Below are 19,894 nucleotides of genomic sequence, written 5' to 3'. Positions count from 1 at the left end.
CCCCTGTATTGTAATCTTCCAATTCTCACTGGATCTCTCCATGACAGACCGATCCATTAGCACAAGGAGGGGTGAGGAAAAGGAAACAAATAATTGACCGGTTGCCGATCAATACAAGCTTATGCAGCTGTGAGGATGCATATTTGTCAAACATTAAAGGGTTCATTTAGATATTGATTTCTCCAGTAACCCAAATTTACAATGACTAAAATAGATATTGTATTTGTTCGGAGGGAAAATTGCAGAGAACCTTAGTTATAGAGAATAAAAAAATACTCCATCAAGACCAACTTTATTTCACTAAAATATAAAGTTTGGTATTCTGCCGTATTAAGTGTAAATGTAATGAACAAAAATCAAACACCATAGTTGGTGTTGTCACTGATAACCACATGGAAAACAATTCGGGTGTTTCACAAAACAGTGCGCCACCAAGAGTTTACCACGGAGAGTTCATTTTTCCCGGTGCATTGTGGGAAATGGTCGACAAATTCGTAGCGCGGGACATTTGAAAGTGTTAGTTTTTTCCAGTCAGTAGTTTCGTAAGCATGATTCGAGTATCTGTTTGCCCTTTTCTTTTCTCTTTATCACTATGGTGTTTTTTTGTAAGGTGGCTGAACGCTACGCCCAAATCTATAACAAATTAACTCAAGTTGTCTACTGACACTCGTTCAAATGGGCCATGTTTTGTCGACCGTTAACTTGAATAATGGACTCTCCACGACAAACTCTTGGTCATGTTGGTGGCGCACTGCATTGTGAAACGCCCGAATTCAAGTTCATGTCTACATGTACATGTGATATAGAGTGACTTTACCTTAGGCTTAGAAACTCCATGCAAGAATAAAATAGAAATCATGTCCAAACTCGGAATCGGAATTGTAACTTCACTTCAAGGAAACAATCCCTGAAAAAGCTGATTTTTATTATGTAAGTTGGGTTTTTTTCATTCCCCTGAGATTCAATTCTGGACTTTTCAAAACAGCTTTATAGTTTTATGTGCGAATGATCTCGTTTTAATGAGGAATAATTAATTATCTCTGTAATAATTCACTAAATGTTCATATTTTTGAAGGTTGCCCAAGCTGTTTTTCAATTCTGAAGGCAATCGTGCCCTCTGAATAGACCAGGAACTTTGGACTTCCAAAATGTTGGAATAAGAAAAGTCTGTTTATCTTGTATTTTATAGGCCCCCTAATGCACTGTACATAGCACTTGATGCACACAATCTACTTAACCACACCAGGGAATTCCAAGCTGGAATTTTCCTTAACATTTTTCAGCTCTACCATACATGAATAAGACTTTGATCTCACAGCTCAAGCAAGGCACCAGAACTTGCACCAGATCAACAGAGGGCAAACCTTGTTTATAAAAAATTCCCCTTGAGAAGCAAAATCCCCATTTTGTTCCTTCTGTTATCAACTGCAGGGCCACTTGCTACAGAAAGTGTTGGATTCACATGTAAAAAATACCTACTGGTAGATGTTTTGGATTTACAAATCAGCCAGCTTAACCTAGTAATATCCAAAACCAAACTTGCCATTTTTTTCTCAAGGAATTATAAAAAGCCTTTGATATTAAGCCATGCAATTGGTTTCTGTTCTCTGTTGATGTGATGGGCATCAAATTTAGAGCACTCGCAATTTTCACGCTCTTTTAACTTAGCCTAATTGAACCAATATGAACTCCACTGCATCATTTAACACGAGTCAGCGTGAGTGTCAGTGATAAATTATTATGTCGCGTAGCCACCAGCGATACCAATACATGTACCTGTACTGACCAGCCTATTGGCCGTTACTGATCTCATGCGACACGTATTGTTATCCCCACCACTCCAATCTAAGACTGAAATTGTGAAGGCGTGGAGAACTGTCTATCACCCTTCTGTTCCTCCCTGCAAAGAATTTTGTGCAGTCAAGCTTGCCGTTGTCCACAGGGAACAATCCGGACGTGAACAGTGTTTTCGTCTGTCCAACAATGTTTTTGTCTGTTATACATACTGTGCATTTACACACACAGCTTTCCCTTTTTATCTCTCCTCCGAATAAACGCAGCAAATAAATGTATACAAGGCCAAAAAAAAGTGAACAAATCTGCCATCAGCTTTTTAACATGCAATCTAAAAAAAAATGGAAATCTCAATTTGTACAAAAAATGGTATACCGGTACCACAAAACACAGTAAAGTCACAAGGTTTGGAATTTTGGAGTTACCCCCGGTACTTCAGATTTTTTTTCTTAAACTAATTTTAAGTATCGTTGATACCCAGGAACAACTGCATGTGCATGTATGATTTGACATGAATGTAGCAAATTGTTTATAACAAGGGAAAAACCTGTCTATTATGTGTGCTTCTGCAGTAGGTACAGTGTGTACATGTACATGTGGCAATATTCTGCGGAATCCAAAAAGCCAAGATGCACTATCAGTGTAACTTCCCAGATGTTCAGAATTAAGTTTAATAGAAATAAGGTGGCACTTATATAGCGCTTTACACCAAATGTCTCAAAGTGCTTCACAATTACTACCCCTGTTCATCAGGCCTTAACCCGAACCCCCTAGGGCCTTTGTGCTAGGAACCATCCTCAATCCTCCTAAATCCTCCAAAATTTTGCATCTGCTCAAATGAAGGATACCCAGCGTCTCAATCCTTCAAAATCGTCAGACAGTCCTGCCTCTAAAAATGCAGTCATCCTCAATTCTCCAAAATCCTACTCTTTTTTAAACACCATTCATCCTCAATCCTCCAAAATCCTCATGTGCTAAACACCATTCATCCTCAATCATCCAAAATCCTCATGTTTTTCAAACACCATTCATCCTCAATCCTCCAAAATCCTCCCAAACTGCAATGAGGAATGTGGAGAATTTGAGGTGGGTTAGGGTCAAGACCATCTTTCTGCAGCAGCTCGAGATCAGCGTAATCTGGTCTCTACCGGTACCTTCACAGGTACCCAATTATACTAATGGGTTGAGAGAGGCAATTTTGTCTAGCCCAAAAAAACACAAGCACTATGTTTACCATCAGGGTTTCGAATTCACGTACCATGGCACATGAGTTGATCGCCATAACCATTTGACCACGGCGCTATTGTCCTATTGCTGTTTGCGAGTTAGCCACGCCCTACCTATGAAATTTTGTTAAGTTTTGTTTGTCTCAGATTTTGCGCGTTCCACGTCCATATGTATATCATGTAATTGGACAATGTTTCACAAGCTGCGTTGACGCGATTCTAATGAGTTAATTGTCTCATGAATACATTACCGGTACGTACCTGTTCCTTGACGTTAGCCATTGAGTTATGCGATGTCCGAGTCAGTACTGCCTTGGTTCTTGTGTCAAAGTAAACGTCAGTAGTATCTGCAAAAAAAAAAACCACAAACTTGTCTTTAACGTTAAAGACACTTACGTATTTCTTGCAGAGTTACGCAAGAGTTGGTACCATTCATTTTTTTTTGTACTTGTATTTTTTTTCTTTCGTATATCGTCATTGTAACAACATGGGCAAAGCATCCATGATTCTTTTTCAACACACTTAAACGGTGTCAGTTTTTTAAAAGCACATTGCACCTAAGGAATTCAATTGTTTTATCTTTCAATATATTCAATATTTAGTTTTTCTTTCGTTTTTCATTGTTATCTTTGTGCACTTTTTTCCTCTCATCTGTCATCAGTTTGGTTTGTAATATGACTTTACTACATTGGTTTTGTTTGTCTTTTGTTTGTATGTCCCACTAGTGTCTGTCCTTTTGTTCTTGTGATTACGTCGTATGTGTCCAGGCTGTTCCACCTATAAGCCTTGGCTTATGTAAACAGCCTTGAACTCTCCTATAACTCTTTTTTCTTAATTTTGCTTTCTATTAATCTTCATTTAAACAATTAGCTTCAAAGCATTTTGTTTCTGTTGGTAATTGCCTTCATATTTTTTTTCTGTTCATTTAAATATCACTGTATTATATTATCCAAATTTGTATTGGTTTATTGGAGAGTCCTAAATAAATGTCAACTGAATTGAAAATTGAAAAGGAATAAATACAATAAATCAGAGTCTCCCATTCAAATAACAGAAGTTGGCACAGTTAAAAAAAAAAAAAAAAAAAGAGTGATCTCTACTACTCAATAAATTTGCATTAAATATGCCAAGAAAGACCAACCAGTGTCATGCAGGCAGTAACATATTTTTTCCAGCTAAGCCCACTATAGCCTAGGCTAATAAAAATGATCACTCTTACAAAACCTGTAACAATTTTATAGGCAGTTACATCACAGGATGTGTTCCAAAAACCAGTGACCCCACACAATGTCCATGTAACAAGAATTTGTTCCCCTTATTTGGACGACCTCGACAGTTAAATGCTCCGTTGCCTCCACTCAAAGGCCCAGCTTCAATGAAAAGATACAAGGTGTCATGGCACAGAATGCTCCATGATTACAGTAGGACAATTCAGTCTTGAAGGACAAATTATTGAAAAATACTCTTTTTATTTTTGTATAAGGCCATGCAGTAATAATATATATACACCTGTGAACGGTACATGTACATTGTGTACATGTACATTGTGTACATGCGCATGTTTAAAATTGTAGGCTAATGTAAACCAATATATTTTGTGGAAAAAGTGAGAAAATAATTCCTTGGGTGTATCCATCCCCATGTACCGGGTACATCCATCCCCGTGTACATGTACAAAAATGTATCATACATGTACATTCATGTACATGTATACATCTATGTGCGGTATGTACATGAAGCGAGTATTACTCAAAAACATGTAAATTTTCGACATGGAAAATACATGGTTACTGGTACATGTACATGTAACACAAATAACTTATAAGTTTAAATTATATGTTCATTTGTAGGTGTATACTTGTACAAAATACATACACATGTACCAGTATGTGATATTTCTGTAGGCTGTAGAACTTTACACTTACAAAGTTACAGAAATTCTTTACTACAAGTAAAACTACGAATACATACATGTGTACAGCATACATGCACATACATACAGTACACATCACTATACATACATGTACATGTACATGTACATGTATGGGTACATATAAATGTACATGTTCATAGAAGTCAAGATGTAAAAAATTTTGAGGTTTACGTACATGTACAGGTACCCTACATGCATGTAGAATGCATACAACTGCCATTTTAAAGATCACTTTCTTGATGCATGCCTTTACAAGATAGAAACTGCCCACCCCTCCATCAACACTGTCCAATATTCAAGTCAATGGATTTATATTTAAACATGTTCATTATGCAGCCAGATATCTCCTAATATAATATGGTCATTTCTGGCTCAGCGCACTACACAAGTATTGTGGAAATTCTCACAAGGAAAACAAAAAACCAAGAAAAAGAAACCAAATATATTTGACAAGATATAAAAAAATATATACGCCAGTGCCAGCCTGTGGAATATTTTCCAACAAAACACACACAAAATGAAGACAGGTACAACACACTTGATAGTGCTGGTCATTTTCTTCAACCATTGTTAACCTTATTGTTCACCTTATTGTTCACGCATGAACATGTATTGGCGTGACTATAATGAAGTACGCAGTGTACTACAGTATTCATCTAATAAGCACAGACATACCAGTACATGTAGAGTGGTCTTCTTTCATTGTCTAAGATACTGCTTTTCAATGCAACAGGTCAAGGCAAAACTGGTCTGGGTGAAACAAACAAAACTCTACAAAGAAAAACATGCTGCACATCTTAATCAAAAAGGGAAATTTATGACTAAAAGTATCTGAACCTGCATATTACAGAATGTGTATGGTATATCACAGAATGTGAACAAACTAAACCATTTTGAAATCCGTGTGAAGAGCACGCCTGGACATCCACAAGTTCTCATTTTTTTCCCTCACGAACTGTGGTAGAGTGGAATACCCTGGACGATTCATTAGTCAACGCAAGGTCTTTGATCAGTTTTATTAAGCAGCAACTCCAATAAATCCCCACACATCCCCGCACAAGCCTGGCTATTATACTCATCATAGAGTCGACTATTCAGCCAGTATAAGAGCAGAAGCAGCACAGAATGTAAATTGAAAAAAACAAAAAAACTTCACATTTTTAACCGAAAGGGTAAAAAAAATCTTAGTTTTAGCACGAACCTGAGGCCAAAAAAAATAATAGTTCTGCTTCCAGTTTCCCTACCTACCCTATTCTGACAGCCCCTACCCTATTTTTTTTTATGGGCAAAATGAGAAGGAAAAAAACACCCAAAACCATCAATTTCCAAGTTTTACCCTTGACTAAACGTAGACACCTCCATATGATTGTACACACACAAAAAATGGCCAAAAAAAAAATCCCTACCTACCTACCCTATTTTAGAATGCCATGTAATTGTAATCGGAAGCAGAACTATTATTTTTTTTTGGCCTAATTGACAGTATAGTGTCAGTGTACATGTACATTGTAATGCAACTGTATACATGTACATGTACATGTACATGTAGACTAAATGCATACCGGTACATGTACAGTGTAATGTGCAATGTTCGGTTACATGTACTCTTATAAATTTCTTCTGCACAAACCACAATTTTTTTTTCTTGAATTAGAAAGATATAAATCTAAACATGGAGGTAGGAAACATAATCTGAATCAAACGAATTACAAGTACATGTAGTATATAAAGCTGCAGGTTTTGTTTTTTTTCAAAAAAAAACTACAGGTAGCCACAATCTTACCAGTACCGCTGGCATTCACACGAACCCTCCCATAACTTCCTGAAGGAAAATCTGATGAGAAATCGCAGTGAATCGTGATAACAAGTGGGCACTTTGGCACAGCCTAATCAGCTGTTTTTCTGTTCATGCACAGTAAGCTAATGGGCCTTATGCACACACAGCGTACATGTACCCTACGTCACTACCCAGGTCCAGGTCCGTAGGTCAGTGTTCTAAGTGCCTAAACAATGCATGTTATTTTTGTTTGGTGCCTCCTGCAGAACAATGGCAATAGATCTGTCAAAATGCATGACCCCTTGCTCCTTATCACTGATTAAACACTGCTGTCAAGTAAATTGTGTGTATTCAGATAATTTGATATTTAAAAGCTGGTGGTGCAATACTACTACCAGTGCAACTGGAGCAACACAGATTTGTACCTTTTGGAGAAAGTGTGCCTCAAAATAGTGGACCACATGTTCACAATACATGAACATTTCAGTTAAACCTGCCCTGTGGCATGGTTTAGCACAGTTACCTGCGGTAATGCTTACATGTAAAACATTAAGAGGACAGCACGCTACAAGGTGACAATGACACAATCCTGACTGAGATTTAATCCTTGTATGCATAGAAAAGAACCCCTGATTTTCAGTTTCTATCTGATAACGTTTCTATCAACGCTAAAGGTTTAAACACATTTTACTTTGTAACTTCATGTAGTGGTTGTTAAACAAACTTGATGACAACATCAGTATCAGCATCAAGTTGTTGAAAGCAATGAAAACTGGCCTGGGTGTTACAATGTATCTTGTGTGAGGCAAAAACATAAGTACAAAAAGATTAAGTTCAAACTTTTGTAAATTTCATGAAAATCGTTGTCCTTTTATATGAGTACTACCTTATAAGTTACCGGTATATTCATCATCGTGTATTGTACATGTACCATGTGCATGTACATGTAAGGCCCCCCCCCAAAAAAAAATTATTGTGTTGCCCTCATCTGACCAACCCAAAACTCTAATACATGTATTAATTAATCTAAATTAAATAAACTTTAACCTTACCGTTATTGTTTCTTTGTGATGCCACAATATAATTTTCCATTTCGTTACAAAACGTACAGTTTACCTAAATGGTAGGTTCAAATTTACAAATTTCAAAGGTTCAAATTTACTGTATTTTTGAACGTGTGACTGACGCTGAGGCTTGGGAATGTGGTGTGATGTACTGCATAATGCACTGTACCATTTATCGCATGCATACCTGGTACATGTACACAGTATATGTACGGTAGTTGGCGCGTGCAGTACATGTAGCCTAAACGTTCTGTGCACGTTGGTAGAGGGGAACTGGTAAGCAAATAGAATTCTAAGAAAGGGTACGCCTACAATGTATGTTAACTATATGTTATCTATATGTTAACTATACATGTATATGTTAACTATATAAACACGCCCCCCCCCCCCCCAAAAAAAAAAATCCCCAGATAGACCATTCCTTCCTCCATGGATAGACCAACCCTCCTGATTGTTTTCAAATGAGGGCAACACAATAATTTTGTTGGCCTGATGTACATGTACATGTAGTATGCACATACATGTACATGTAGCTTTTACATGCAATCTCTATGCTACATGTTTAACAACCCCCCCCCCACATGCATACACATTTTTATGTACATGAACATGTCATCATGTAAAAATATGTACATGTTGTACATGTATGGCCTCCCTATCAATGCAATTGTATTACCATCTCTAAGTGTACTGTATACCGGTACCTTGAGAACCTGACCATTAATTCAAGTGTAGAATTTAGAATGACCTCACCCTGAAGGAGCTATGATAATGAGGGTGGCTACATGCACTTAGCGTGCACAGTAAAATTTACTACAGACTTATTACAAATTTGTACATTGTAACTCAGCAAGCCTAGAGGTTGTCACATGGAGAACAATTTCATGATTTTGTGCATAACACTAAAACAGCACTTGAATATATTTCATTCACTCAGCACACTTCTGTCTACATGTACGGTACCACCTGGTGTACCGGTACCGTACGTGCACATTTTTGCCACGAAGGAAATATGTCGGTGTGAATAATATCTTCAAGAGCTTGCAAGTGATACATTTGTAAGTTTGCTCGCATGTCACATCTTTCATTAACAACTCATGAGTGATGTGACTGGCTGTCATTACGTGTATGGTTTGTCAATGACAGTTTGGAACTCTTTATCATCAGTAATGCACCTGATGAGCAAACAATGCACAGGGTGTGTGTTTGTGGTTCTGAATGCAGAGGGTGAAATTACTGTCAGACATCCGACATTTTTCTACTGGGTCCATGCCATGAAATTGTATTTCTTTGATAAAAAATATGTATTTGAGCGGCCAAATGTTGTACCCTAGTGCACTGTGACAGCTCATAATTGACTGCACTAGGCATGCTGTCCGAGCAGTTTTTTGTTTCTAGTGTTAACTGAAAATGTTAAGTTTATTATAATTTTCCGTAAATATTCTATTCTATTGTTAATACTCTGAAAATGTTAAATTTATTATAATTTTCCGTAAATATTCTATTCTATTGTTAATACTCTCTACCATTGGTGACCAACGTCCAATAGACTCATTGCATTCAGAAGACATGTTTGAGGCGGTCTTATTCATTTAGTTCAGTAACAATGAATGCACAAGCCGTCTACTCATACATACATGTACATGTACATGTACCGGTAGTACATGTGGAACAACAGCAGGCACCTCAAACATTATGCAAAAGATCTGTACCTTAAGGATGCAAAGCATAAGATAGGGTTAACAATTTGTACATGTTTAGGTACCGGTATTGTATAACAATTTTAAAAAGGGCGTGTACCCACACCTGGCATCCAAATGAGGTGACCACAAGCCATGCATTGACCATTTAGCACAGCCTTTCAGCTGTACTGCCCAACACTCTAAACCTTGATCATACCAGTACACCCTGGCACAAAATCACCTGTCACATTTCAAGGACAAGACAGTATTCTATCTATGGAATCCCCATGTCTATGTAAATTGAGTACAGTGTACATGTACAAGTAGTAATGTGGTACATACATGTATCCAACACCGCAACTCACAAGTGAGTACATTTGCACACTGTACATGTAGGAAAATACTGTACACGTTCATTTCAGGGGTTTAAAAGTTTGTGGTAGTCAAACAACATTGTACCTTTATTAATAGATATCAGGTAAACAGCCTGTCCTGAAAAAGTCCATAGTTCAAAGTTCCACTGGAAACAATAGTATTTCACTTTAAATGTGAATTTTATTTCTTGTTTTTTAATGTAATTTCTGTGGTATTTTATGTAATGCACGTTCCATTATTTTTATGTAAACGGCGCAATATAAATTTTAATTTATTATTATTATTATTTTACGAAACTTTGGGAAAATGGTTGTGGCCGTCACGTGCGTTCTGATGACAGAAACCAAACAAAAATTTTTGAAATGAATACATGTACATATAACTAGATAAATATCAATATTCTAAGATAGTTAACTAGATTGAAACAAAAATTAAAACAGAATAGTGAGCATGTGTCTAGACATTCACTATTCCAATTGTAACTAACGGTGTACATGTACCGGTACATGTACACGTACACGTTGTGTACACATAGTAAACTTTATCCGTACCATTCTTTATCCTTCTTGAGTCGACACACGCTGATACATTGTACACTGATCAACAATTCATAAATAAACTTACAAAAGTTACAACCTTACCAGGAAACGATGACAGACCAATCAATATTCACCAACTTAAACAGAGTCTCCTGCGTTGCCTCAAACTACATTTGTACGTACAAAAACAAAAAGATCCCCCATGTTCACACAAACATCAGACCTGTCTGCACATGTTCAACTGTCAAACTTTGTGTTTTGCTCACAGTTGAAGAAAAAACTAGGCTATAGTGAGGAGTACACCCAAGGTTTTTTGTAGAGATTCGCCGAACCGTGAAGGAGAGCACAAACATATTGCGGGCATGACTACCCACAGCTACCTCAGGGGGTTTCCTGGGTATTGTTTACATTGTTGTCCTGGATAACAATACAGGGTGGAGTGCCACATTCCAAATTCTCTCTATTATACATAATAGTGCTTTACCCCTGTACCATAACCACACAGGTACCGTCCACAGACTGCAACTGCCACTCTTTTCCAATCTACCTCAATAAGCCAGTTTGGTGCTGGCATCTCGATGAAGAGGTCCAGGTCAATGTCATTTGGGATAAAAATGCTGACGCGACTCAAGCGTCTTGTACACATAAGGCTCGTTCTGCTCGAAATTAATGCACCGAGTGTCATGCGACCATTTCCTTGCACGTTCATGCACCTTCAAGCGTTTGATTATCCCGAATAACCTGTGACCATATCCTTGCACTTGCATGCGCAGTTGCAATACCGAACTAGCTTATATTTCCTATAGTCTTGACTTTGTACATTTGTTGTACCATGCTCTTTTACATACATGTATAATCATGTGAACATGTACAATAATAATGACGCTTATTTCGCGCTTTACACAACATGTCTCAAGTCAAAGCGCTTCACAAATTTTTAAAAGACCTTTTTATAACAGAAAGAGACAATATACAAAAGGACCTTAAATTCCTACCTAAAAAGCACGACATTTCCACGAAAAGTACAAAAGCCTCACAAGTTAGAATTCAAACAAATGTGAATTTTATATTCATGCTTAAGGGTGCTGAAAACCTTGTGTGCGCTCAGTGTTGCATGGAAAATAATGCACTGTAGTTTTAGATGGCTCGGCTGGACTTGTTGTACATGTACCGGCACCACCTTCTCACTTGATTGTTTACAGCAAGAGATAATGCATTGGAATGCCACTTTGGGTGGAATTTCTCTTCAAGCGAACAGCCTATGGTGTGAAATCATGCATACACATGTACATGTACATGGCATGTGGCACACACATGTACCTATTATAATGATGCAGCCGAAAGCGCTTGACATACACCCACATGACCCATGTACTGAACATGGATACACTAGAAGACACACATTGTAACAGGTTGTTGCCACATTAGGCACATATGTTTTTGCGTACTGTTATTTTGACTAAATTAAAAAATAACTGGGTATGTCTTCTGACTGGCGCACTTGAACAAAGATATCAATTGGCAAACTGGGGAACAGCCAACATAGAGCGGGATAGCTCAGTTGGTAAAGCACCGAATGTCGCAGGTTTAAATCCTGCTCCAGTCAATCTTTGTTCAATTTAACAATTAAAAATAAATGGTTATAATTATTGCTCATCATCTCAAGGTCTTTACACCCACCCCCTCCCCCCCCCCCCCCAAGAAAAAATATAACTTAAAAGAAGCTTGGTACCACTATTCTGATTATAGGCAAGATATTTAAATCCTTTTTTTCTGATCTTGGAAATGCAATGACCGATTTTATGCAATTTATAGATATTTTCATGCTTAGTACATTGTAAGTATGCAAACATTTAAAACAACTGGGGGTAAAATCTGTGAATCCCCCCCCCCCCCCAGCCCCACGCTTTTAAGGATAACTCGTTTTAAGGGCTCCAACATAAAAGTTCAGCAAAGGAAATTCAGTTACAAAACTATCTCTCAAGTTTACAAAGTTTTTGCAGAATCATCAATTTAAAAGTTACTTAACAGTTTTGTGGTCCTTAATTAAAAAAGTTATGTTTGCCCCTTTACAAACGAAAACTGGACAATAGATACCACATGTTCTGTGTGTTAAAGGGAATATACAACATTTGCAAACATCGAAAAATAAAACTACCAAGTTTTTGCGAAATACCTTAATAGGATGTTGGTAAATGACAGTCTAAAGCATCCTGTAAAATTATGGCACCTGGTATACTGTCATTTTCAAGAAAAGTGGTATTTTTGTATCAATTTCCAACGCTGATCGGCCGATCAGCGTTGGAAACAACTGGCTTTTTTTCAAATACTGGCCCCAATTGACCATTGCACTTGTTTGCAATCGATTACAAACCCATGAACGGGTACGAGCCAGCTAGACTGGTTCCCTGACCTTACAATTCCCCAATGTATGTTAACTGCTCTGTTTCTTCTTATATGGAGTCAGGGAACCAGACTACAGGAAAATGATCGTTTTTCTTGGTTTTTATAGCATTTTCGAACCCAAAACCTCCAAAAAGTCAGTGTAACTATATTTGCTTTATATTTCTAACCCCCCAATTCCATCCATATCTGAAAATTACAGCAAAAGCAAATGATGTATATTCCCTTTAAGAGAGGTGTTCCCTAAATTTGCACATAACACATGTGCCTTTACCGGTAGGTTTCAGATACATGCATTGTAGGCTACCTCTATTTCACTATTATAGAGCAAGGAAAACTCTCTACTGAATATCTTGACACTGACAGACCAGCTGGCAGCTGCACAGCGTTTCAAGGGAAGGAAAAGGATAATTGAGCAACAAGAGTGTGCACAGATTGATAACGGAAAAAAGTCAATTACGTGTAAATCACATTATCACACGACTGGTAATTATTTATTCATAAGATGAATATGGGTCGGGGTGATGTTAATCAACTTAGGTTTTATACTCAGTGTGTTACCTCTCAAGTGAAAGTTGGAAAAAATCTCTTGGGTGGGACTCGAATCCACGACCGCCTGCTAGTGCAGACATCTTTCTTACCACTCTTTTAGGCTTGCGCATGTTTAACTTGATCAAAATCAAATATTCTATTAAGTCCAACTTGGAATAAATCAAATACTAAACTATGTCATAATGTACAGCCCCTACCGGTAAGTGCTTTTATTGAAGAGTAAGTCTAGGACTACACAAAGCATCATGGCATTTGTTGTGTCGTTTGATGTGTCGTTTGATGTGTCACATTTACAACGCATTCAGTGTTAAATAAAAATGGCTCATGGAACCTATCAATTATCATAACCACAATCTACCTTGGAATTGGTACAAAAGTCGTGTGATGGATTCACAAGACAAATCTAGCATAGCTGCATAGCTGAATGAGGATATCACCACTCAAGACTCAGATTATTCTTTTTTACGCTGTGAGTGTGAATAGAGGGTATGCACAGCCGTTTTCCCACAGTAAACTTTAAGCGAGATTTGACCTCGGTGAAGTTCTGTTGTGGATCTTTCCATAGGACTGATGACATCATATGCATTTTTGAGCAAAAAACTCTGAGGTCAAGCGCTCTGTAACGATGTGTTACACTAAACAATCATAGAGCTGCCCAATCACCGTCGCGTGTAGGTTTTGAAGATCTATGCGCACCCCGCCGTTGTTGTATTTCAAAAACACTGCATCCGAATCGACCAATCACAATCTTAGTCAACATTTGGGAATGAAATGACGTCACGATTTAATATTGGTTTAAGTCGAGTAAAGACTAGTATTGGAGTAAAGTCGACTCTGATTGGCTGGCTGGCGCGGGGTTGCATAAATTTGCATTCTTACTATCAGACGTTGGACTGGAGATAGGGCTCCGTACGGACAGCGGGTGATACTCAACTTATTGAACTATGGATGATGTTGATGGAGGAATAGGGCCTACACAGAAATGATAAACAACAATGTGACACAAATGAGGTAATCCTTACTCTGATTGGCTGATAAAAATAAACATCTTATTAATTTTTTTTAGCAGCCAATCAGCATCGGGCTTACATTATGTAGGGCTTTCACTCATGTTGTGAAAACTACAACATGCACATCTGACTGCAAAAAAGGTAGGAAAGTCACATTTTTTTTGAAAGTGCTTTCAAAATTACAACTTACATGAGTTTAAATGAAGAAAAAAGACTGCTTTAGCCTGCAAAAGTCACTTTGGTAATGGACAGTCATCTGCAAAAGTCAGTTTTGAACAGAACTCCTAAAAAATAGAGGTGTCCTAAAGATACATACATGTAAGGATTACCACAAATGACATGAAATTGAGCTGCAATCTTCTGTATCGTCAGTCCACCTAAAACGACGAGGATCTATTTCGACACACTCGCATTCAATTTGTGTTGGACGACGAGCGCATGTTGCAAGCGTTACCTGCGCCGATTATGGTGACTCAAGGATATTTTAAATTAAAAAAAATATACTGCAAATTGTGTGCATTTCAATAGAACATTGCGCTTTCAAAATTCAATTATTACCTATTTTAAATATTAATATTAAACGTTAGTAAATTAATATTGGAAATAAGGGTCAATAAGGGTCAATTTTCTTTAGTGCTACTGCTAGGGCCAATTTCTTTGACAAGACTTAATTACTAAATTTGCATGATCAGTGCGGTTTTTCTTTTTCGAAACAGAAAAATTTAAAAACATCGTATTTCATTTCAATTTTCATTCATTCATAAAATGCATATCAAAATTACAAATGCTTCCTACACGTACCTCGTTGCTTCCTCGCCATTTTATGAAAATGATGCCCTTCAATGTAAATACGATCAGAAGAAGGCTATCCTCTATACAATAAAAACGGAACACCGCCTTTGACGTTGTCAAACAACTCACAATTTTTTATGCCACTGCGACGCGTCGAGTTTCGATTCTAATTCTAGTGATGTGCTGAGTCGCCATATACATGTACACACCGCTTCTAATTCACGTAACGTAAATGCCGGGTTCCTTGGTTTCGTAATTTTTGTTACAAAACTTCATAGCCTTGCTATGCAGGCTACCAGCGATTGATTTCGATTTCCAACGCGTAGTTGATGTGACACATACTCGACCATTCCATTGCGTGCTGAGTGCCCTACCATTTCTATTTCAACTGCACGTTGTGATAAAATGTGATTCTTTCCTACTGTCAGAATTTTTTAATGGTTGCGGAAAATGATAATTCGTTAGTTCTTGGTCGCTTTTGTTAGTACTTTTGTATATTCAACAATCGAATGACATGTTTGAGAACATGAACAAGTATGACTTTGTCTTTGCAACGTCGACCAGCTTGACCTTGGCAGTCATGGTTGGGTACCGTACGGCGGTACCAACCACGGGTTGGCAATGCCAATTATCCAATTAAAAAAAAAATGAGAAACTGCGCTGCATTATGAACAAAAGCGTAATTGGTAAGATTAATCAGTGTAATAATAAGATTAATCAGTGACACATCAAGGTGTTTTTTTTTTGTTTTTTTTTAGTACCAGGCCTCGTCTGGATTGTTTATATAACCCAGGCAAAGTTGGAACAACCACCGTTTTTATATCACTCTCGGGCAGTCATATCCACTTCATTCCCTTTTGCCTCATGGTTTTACAGACTATAACCGGATGGTAAGTCCCATGAAGAAGATTTCCTCTCCAGACATGCCAGACAGTGCCCCGGTTGGACTTCAATGCCAGGGCGGATGCACATCATAACACCGAACCAACCCTAGGCCCTGGCGAGTGGATATAAATTTAGATATCCTCTCCCAAGCAGGTTCGCTCTCTGGCTGGCAAAAATACTTCAAGGTATTCCTTAAGGGTTAGCATAAATTTGTTGCAGATTTCGAAGACGTGCTGTCGGCAAAGTCAGTCATATTCATTGCAGCATATAATGGGCGGGGCGACGGCGGCGGTGCGCGGTGGGTATAGAGTGCACAGGTCAAATAAAAATGTACATATTAGTTTATTGGGCTAATATTTTTAGTTTTTGAAGTGGCGTGCATAATGGGGGATGACACGCAGCCTTTCTCTTATTATGACGGACTATTTTGACCTCTTGAGAACCGGTGTGAAGTAGGCCTGTATAGCGGCGGCAGTATGTTCTTTGCTCACTGTTAGTTACACGACGTACCGGTATAAAAGGTCACTGTGTGCTCTGTCTTCAGATATTTTCCCATAATGTAAAAAAAAGTTTCCCTCCATCGAGCCTGCTGGACTGGAGAATTCAGACATGGTTTTCTAGATTCCATGGCAGCCTTTCCGGCGTCCACTCACTATTCTCAAGGTACTTGCGATGATTTGGGCCAAATTTGATATCCATAAGGATTAAAAAAAGAACATACTTACTTCTGCTCTGGGAATTTCTTGCTATCAGTCACGAGATATGGTATAACATGCAAGGATGACACATTTTACAGCATTTTATGCAGGGTGAAGGGACGACCCTCGACAAGTCTATATAGAATTCCAAATATTAAGGAATAGACCATAGGAGGTGTAAGAGCCTTATGAGTTATGTCATGATGTGCCTATTTTTGGTATAAGGTTTCGGTCAATGACCCTTCTCACTTGATCAATGCGACAGGGAAGCGATGATTTATGGCGCCGAAAATAGCTAACGACGTGCACGAAGTCCATGAAGGCATGAGTATAGCTCCGTAGTATACCAAGACATATCACGCCCCTTGTGTTGTACTCGAAACAGACATGCGAGCATTACCAGAGGTTATATACTACATCATGGAGGAAGGAATTAGACCTTTCACTGGAAAAATATACCTTACCTTTTTGCTATCGACGTGTCAGAACTTGCAGGATGACTGAATGGTTCCTGTCGTAGTTGAGAATTTCACCTGTTTACAACAGGTGGGGCAGTATACTTTTTACAGCTCTTGAAAGTTCAAGAATAGATTGGAGCACTGAGTCCGTGATCACCAGCGCTGTTGGGTAATCTGACGTGAACTGCGATCAAAGTTTCCCTTCGAGTTGTGTAATCAGTTGATTTAGGAGATTATCTTGGAGCGCACTTTTATCCGGTATCGGGCCTATACTGATATGTCACAGTGTCCGTAGAGTTACGTATATTGTTAGCTGCCCACCGGAATCCACGCGATGGAGTAGCTCAGACGAGACAGAACTTCTTCCCACCACAAAGTGTTCGAGAACGACTCGCCAGCTGGCTCAGAGTACAACCTTGCATCCACTGTGCCAACTTCCTGCCTATACGCCGCAACCTGCAGTGTGAAATATGTCCTTGTTTTGCCAATATTTTAATAGACTCAATATATCGATGTGCTCTTGTTATTATAGTTTCTTGCTTTTGAGTATTGAGCGTCCTTGTGTGCGGCCATGGACAATCAGCTGTTGCAGTGTTGCTGACGATGCAGGTTGTGCGCCGAGGCCTGCGTGCATCGGCCGGGCCCAGCCGACCCGGCAACTTAATCGTGTATGGTGATGGGAAAACCATATTGAACATGCCCGTGGCTATTTATGGAACTTTCATTGATCGACTTCCTCAAATCACTGTAATCCAAAGCTGGGACATTGGGACTAAGGGAGATTAGGTTCTCAGGTTCAGGGATCAAAAACGGGTATTTTGGAGTCGTTTTTAGCCACAAGGGACAATTAAAATAGTTAAAATGTTCTGTATTTTGCGTTAATAATATACCCCGCGTATCCTCCATGGTACACCTATACAGGGCAAGATACGGAGCCATAAGGCTACAATGATCTACGGGGTTAAAATAGTATCGAGCAAAGCTGATCTGCCGAGAAAAACTGTTTTGTAAAATCCGGGTTTTTTCCCATCAACATATCGTATTCTTTTCAACCAAACATTGTGGGGAAAAAAATGTTTCCTCGGAAAGTTCGAAGTGGCGAATGGCACCCCCTTCCCATCCGATGCTTTCGTGTGCCCCTTTTGCTCCCCACCCCCTCACGGCCTCAGAATTTATAGTGTAAAAAAAAGATGTTTTAAAACAATTGTGAAATCCATGACTAGAGATTTCGGACCCCGTTTCTCATGTTACGTCACCTATGATTTGAGACCACCCCACCCCCTTCCCCAGTTTCTCTGCGGCTAAAATATTGGACGTCATCTCACTCTTGTCCTTTTTTTTTTCCTACTGCAATTTGGAAGGTGAAAAATACTTCAATATTTAATCCCCCGGGACGATAACATTAGTGTCACGTTGATGAATCAATAAGGACAGGCGGCCAGTGCGTGATACAATATTTGTAATGCTAAATTCCCAAACTTTCATGAACACATGTGCGCGAAATTGTGCATCATTATTCATAATTACTGCGAAAAGGGGGCGGGGCCTCAGTGAACAAAAAAAACGAAGCTTTTTGCTAACAGCGTGCGCGGGACGGTAACAGATGAAATATGATCAATCAATAACTGAGAATAATGCGGTATATGATTTTTCTTTATGGTTTATTCAAATGTGTGTAATGTGAAATCCGGACTACATGATGTACGGACGCATAATTGGTTGTAATGCCTTATGAGTCCATCTAAAATAAAAATGGACCAGAGTCCAAATGTTTTAAGACACCGGAATTTAATTTAACTAGAATATCATGCATTGCATTGCAATTTTTTTCCGAGCGAAAAGAAAAATCTAGAGATATTGCAAGGTGAGGGGTATGTTATCTTTGAATTCTCATTTGCCGGATTTAACTGCTGACTGGGGTCAGCCATTCCGCATGCGCACAAAATTACATATACATGCCTTGGAATATTCTTGCCTCGTGTCTTTCAACAACCAACAATACTTTTTTGTTTCCTTGACAATTCTTGTGACAATCTACACTGCCCTTCGAGTAGACCAAGTGCACAATGAAAGCAACGCTTGGCCTCAGGTTATGGAACCGTGAAATGAGTAATTTAGAGTGTACGTAGGCCTATAAAATGACAATGCAGCCATTGATTTTGTTTTCTTTTTCGTCGACCTGAAAACAAAATATGTCGACCTAAATAAATATTATGGAAATCTATTTCAATGACCAATATACAATCAAAACGCTGCGAACCTTCGAGGGCGTTTAATACTAAACTTTCGAGCACGGATGGTGTGGAATTTGTCAAGTCTTAATAGCCTCGTACCGGCCCTCCTCTAGATAAATATGCATTGTTGATAAACTTCCTGTATTGATTCCTTGAGCATGTTTATTGTATCATGCGCACAATGTGGGTGACAAGTAGCGGAACAGCTGGATATGATTCGATTGGTTGTTGATCGGCGACGTCAGTCGCATACGGCACGTTTTTGCACTTGATGCGTCACATAATTATATACATTGATTTGTCTGGATAGAATGTCACTATTGGGGAGGGGGTCGAAGGAATATACATGTATTTAAAAATGTACATAATAATAAGAGCTTTCAAAATTGTGTTTCTCAAGATTTCGCAGATTTTGCTCATCCAAAATTGTGTTAATTTGTTAATGTGGAAGTTCACTAAAATTATGAGGATT

General features: G+C 38.5%; 1 protein-coding gene across 5 annotated transcripts in view; it reads right to left on the bottom strand.

The window, feature by feature from the left end:
• The window catches only part of LOC119740404 (spermatogenesis-associated serine-rich protein 2-like), a 37,440-nt gene extending 19,648 nt beyond the window's left edge, over positions 1 to 17,792 (bottom strand). The window contains exons 1-2 of one of the 5 annotated variants that reach the window (XM_038215697.1): positions 17,195 to 17,792; positions 3,282 to 3,367 (exon numbers count right to left, since the gene is read on the bottom strand). In XM_038215697.1, the coding sequence (XP_038071625.1) occupies positions 3,282 to 3,302 (21 nt within the window). In that variant the 5' untranslated portion in view covers positions 3,303 to 3,367; positions 17,195 to 17,792. Of the gene's footprint in view, positions 1 to 3,281; positions 3,368 to 5,628; positions 5,672 to 10,492; positions 10,689 to 15,156; positions 15,348 to 17,194 lie in introns of those variants that run through there. The other 4 variants (XM_038215698.1, XM_038215695.1, XM_038215696.1 and 1 more) reach the window with 4 other exon arrangements.
• Positions 17,793 to 19,894: the final 2,102 nt, after the last annotated feature.

The sequence above is a fragment of the Patiria miniata genome, unplaced genomic scaffold, assembly GCF_015706575.1.
Source record: "Patiria miniata isolate m_02_andy unplaced genomic scaffold, ASM1570657v1 HiC_scaffold_5, whole genome shotgun sequence".
NCBI lineage: Eukaryota > Metazoa > Echinodermata > Asteroidea > Valvatida > Asterinidae > Patiria > Patiria miniata.
The sequence above is the reverse complement of the archived record's forward strand: the minus strand, read 5'-3'. Positions and strand labels throughout refer to the sequence as shown.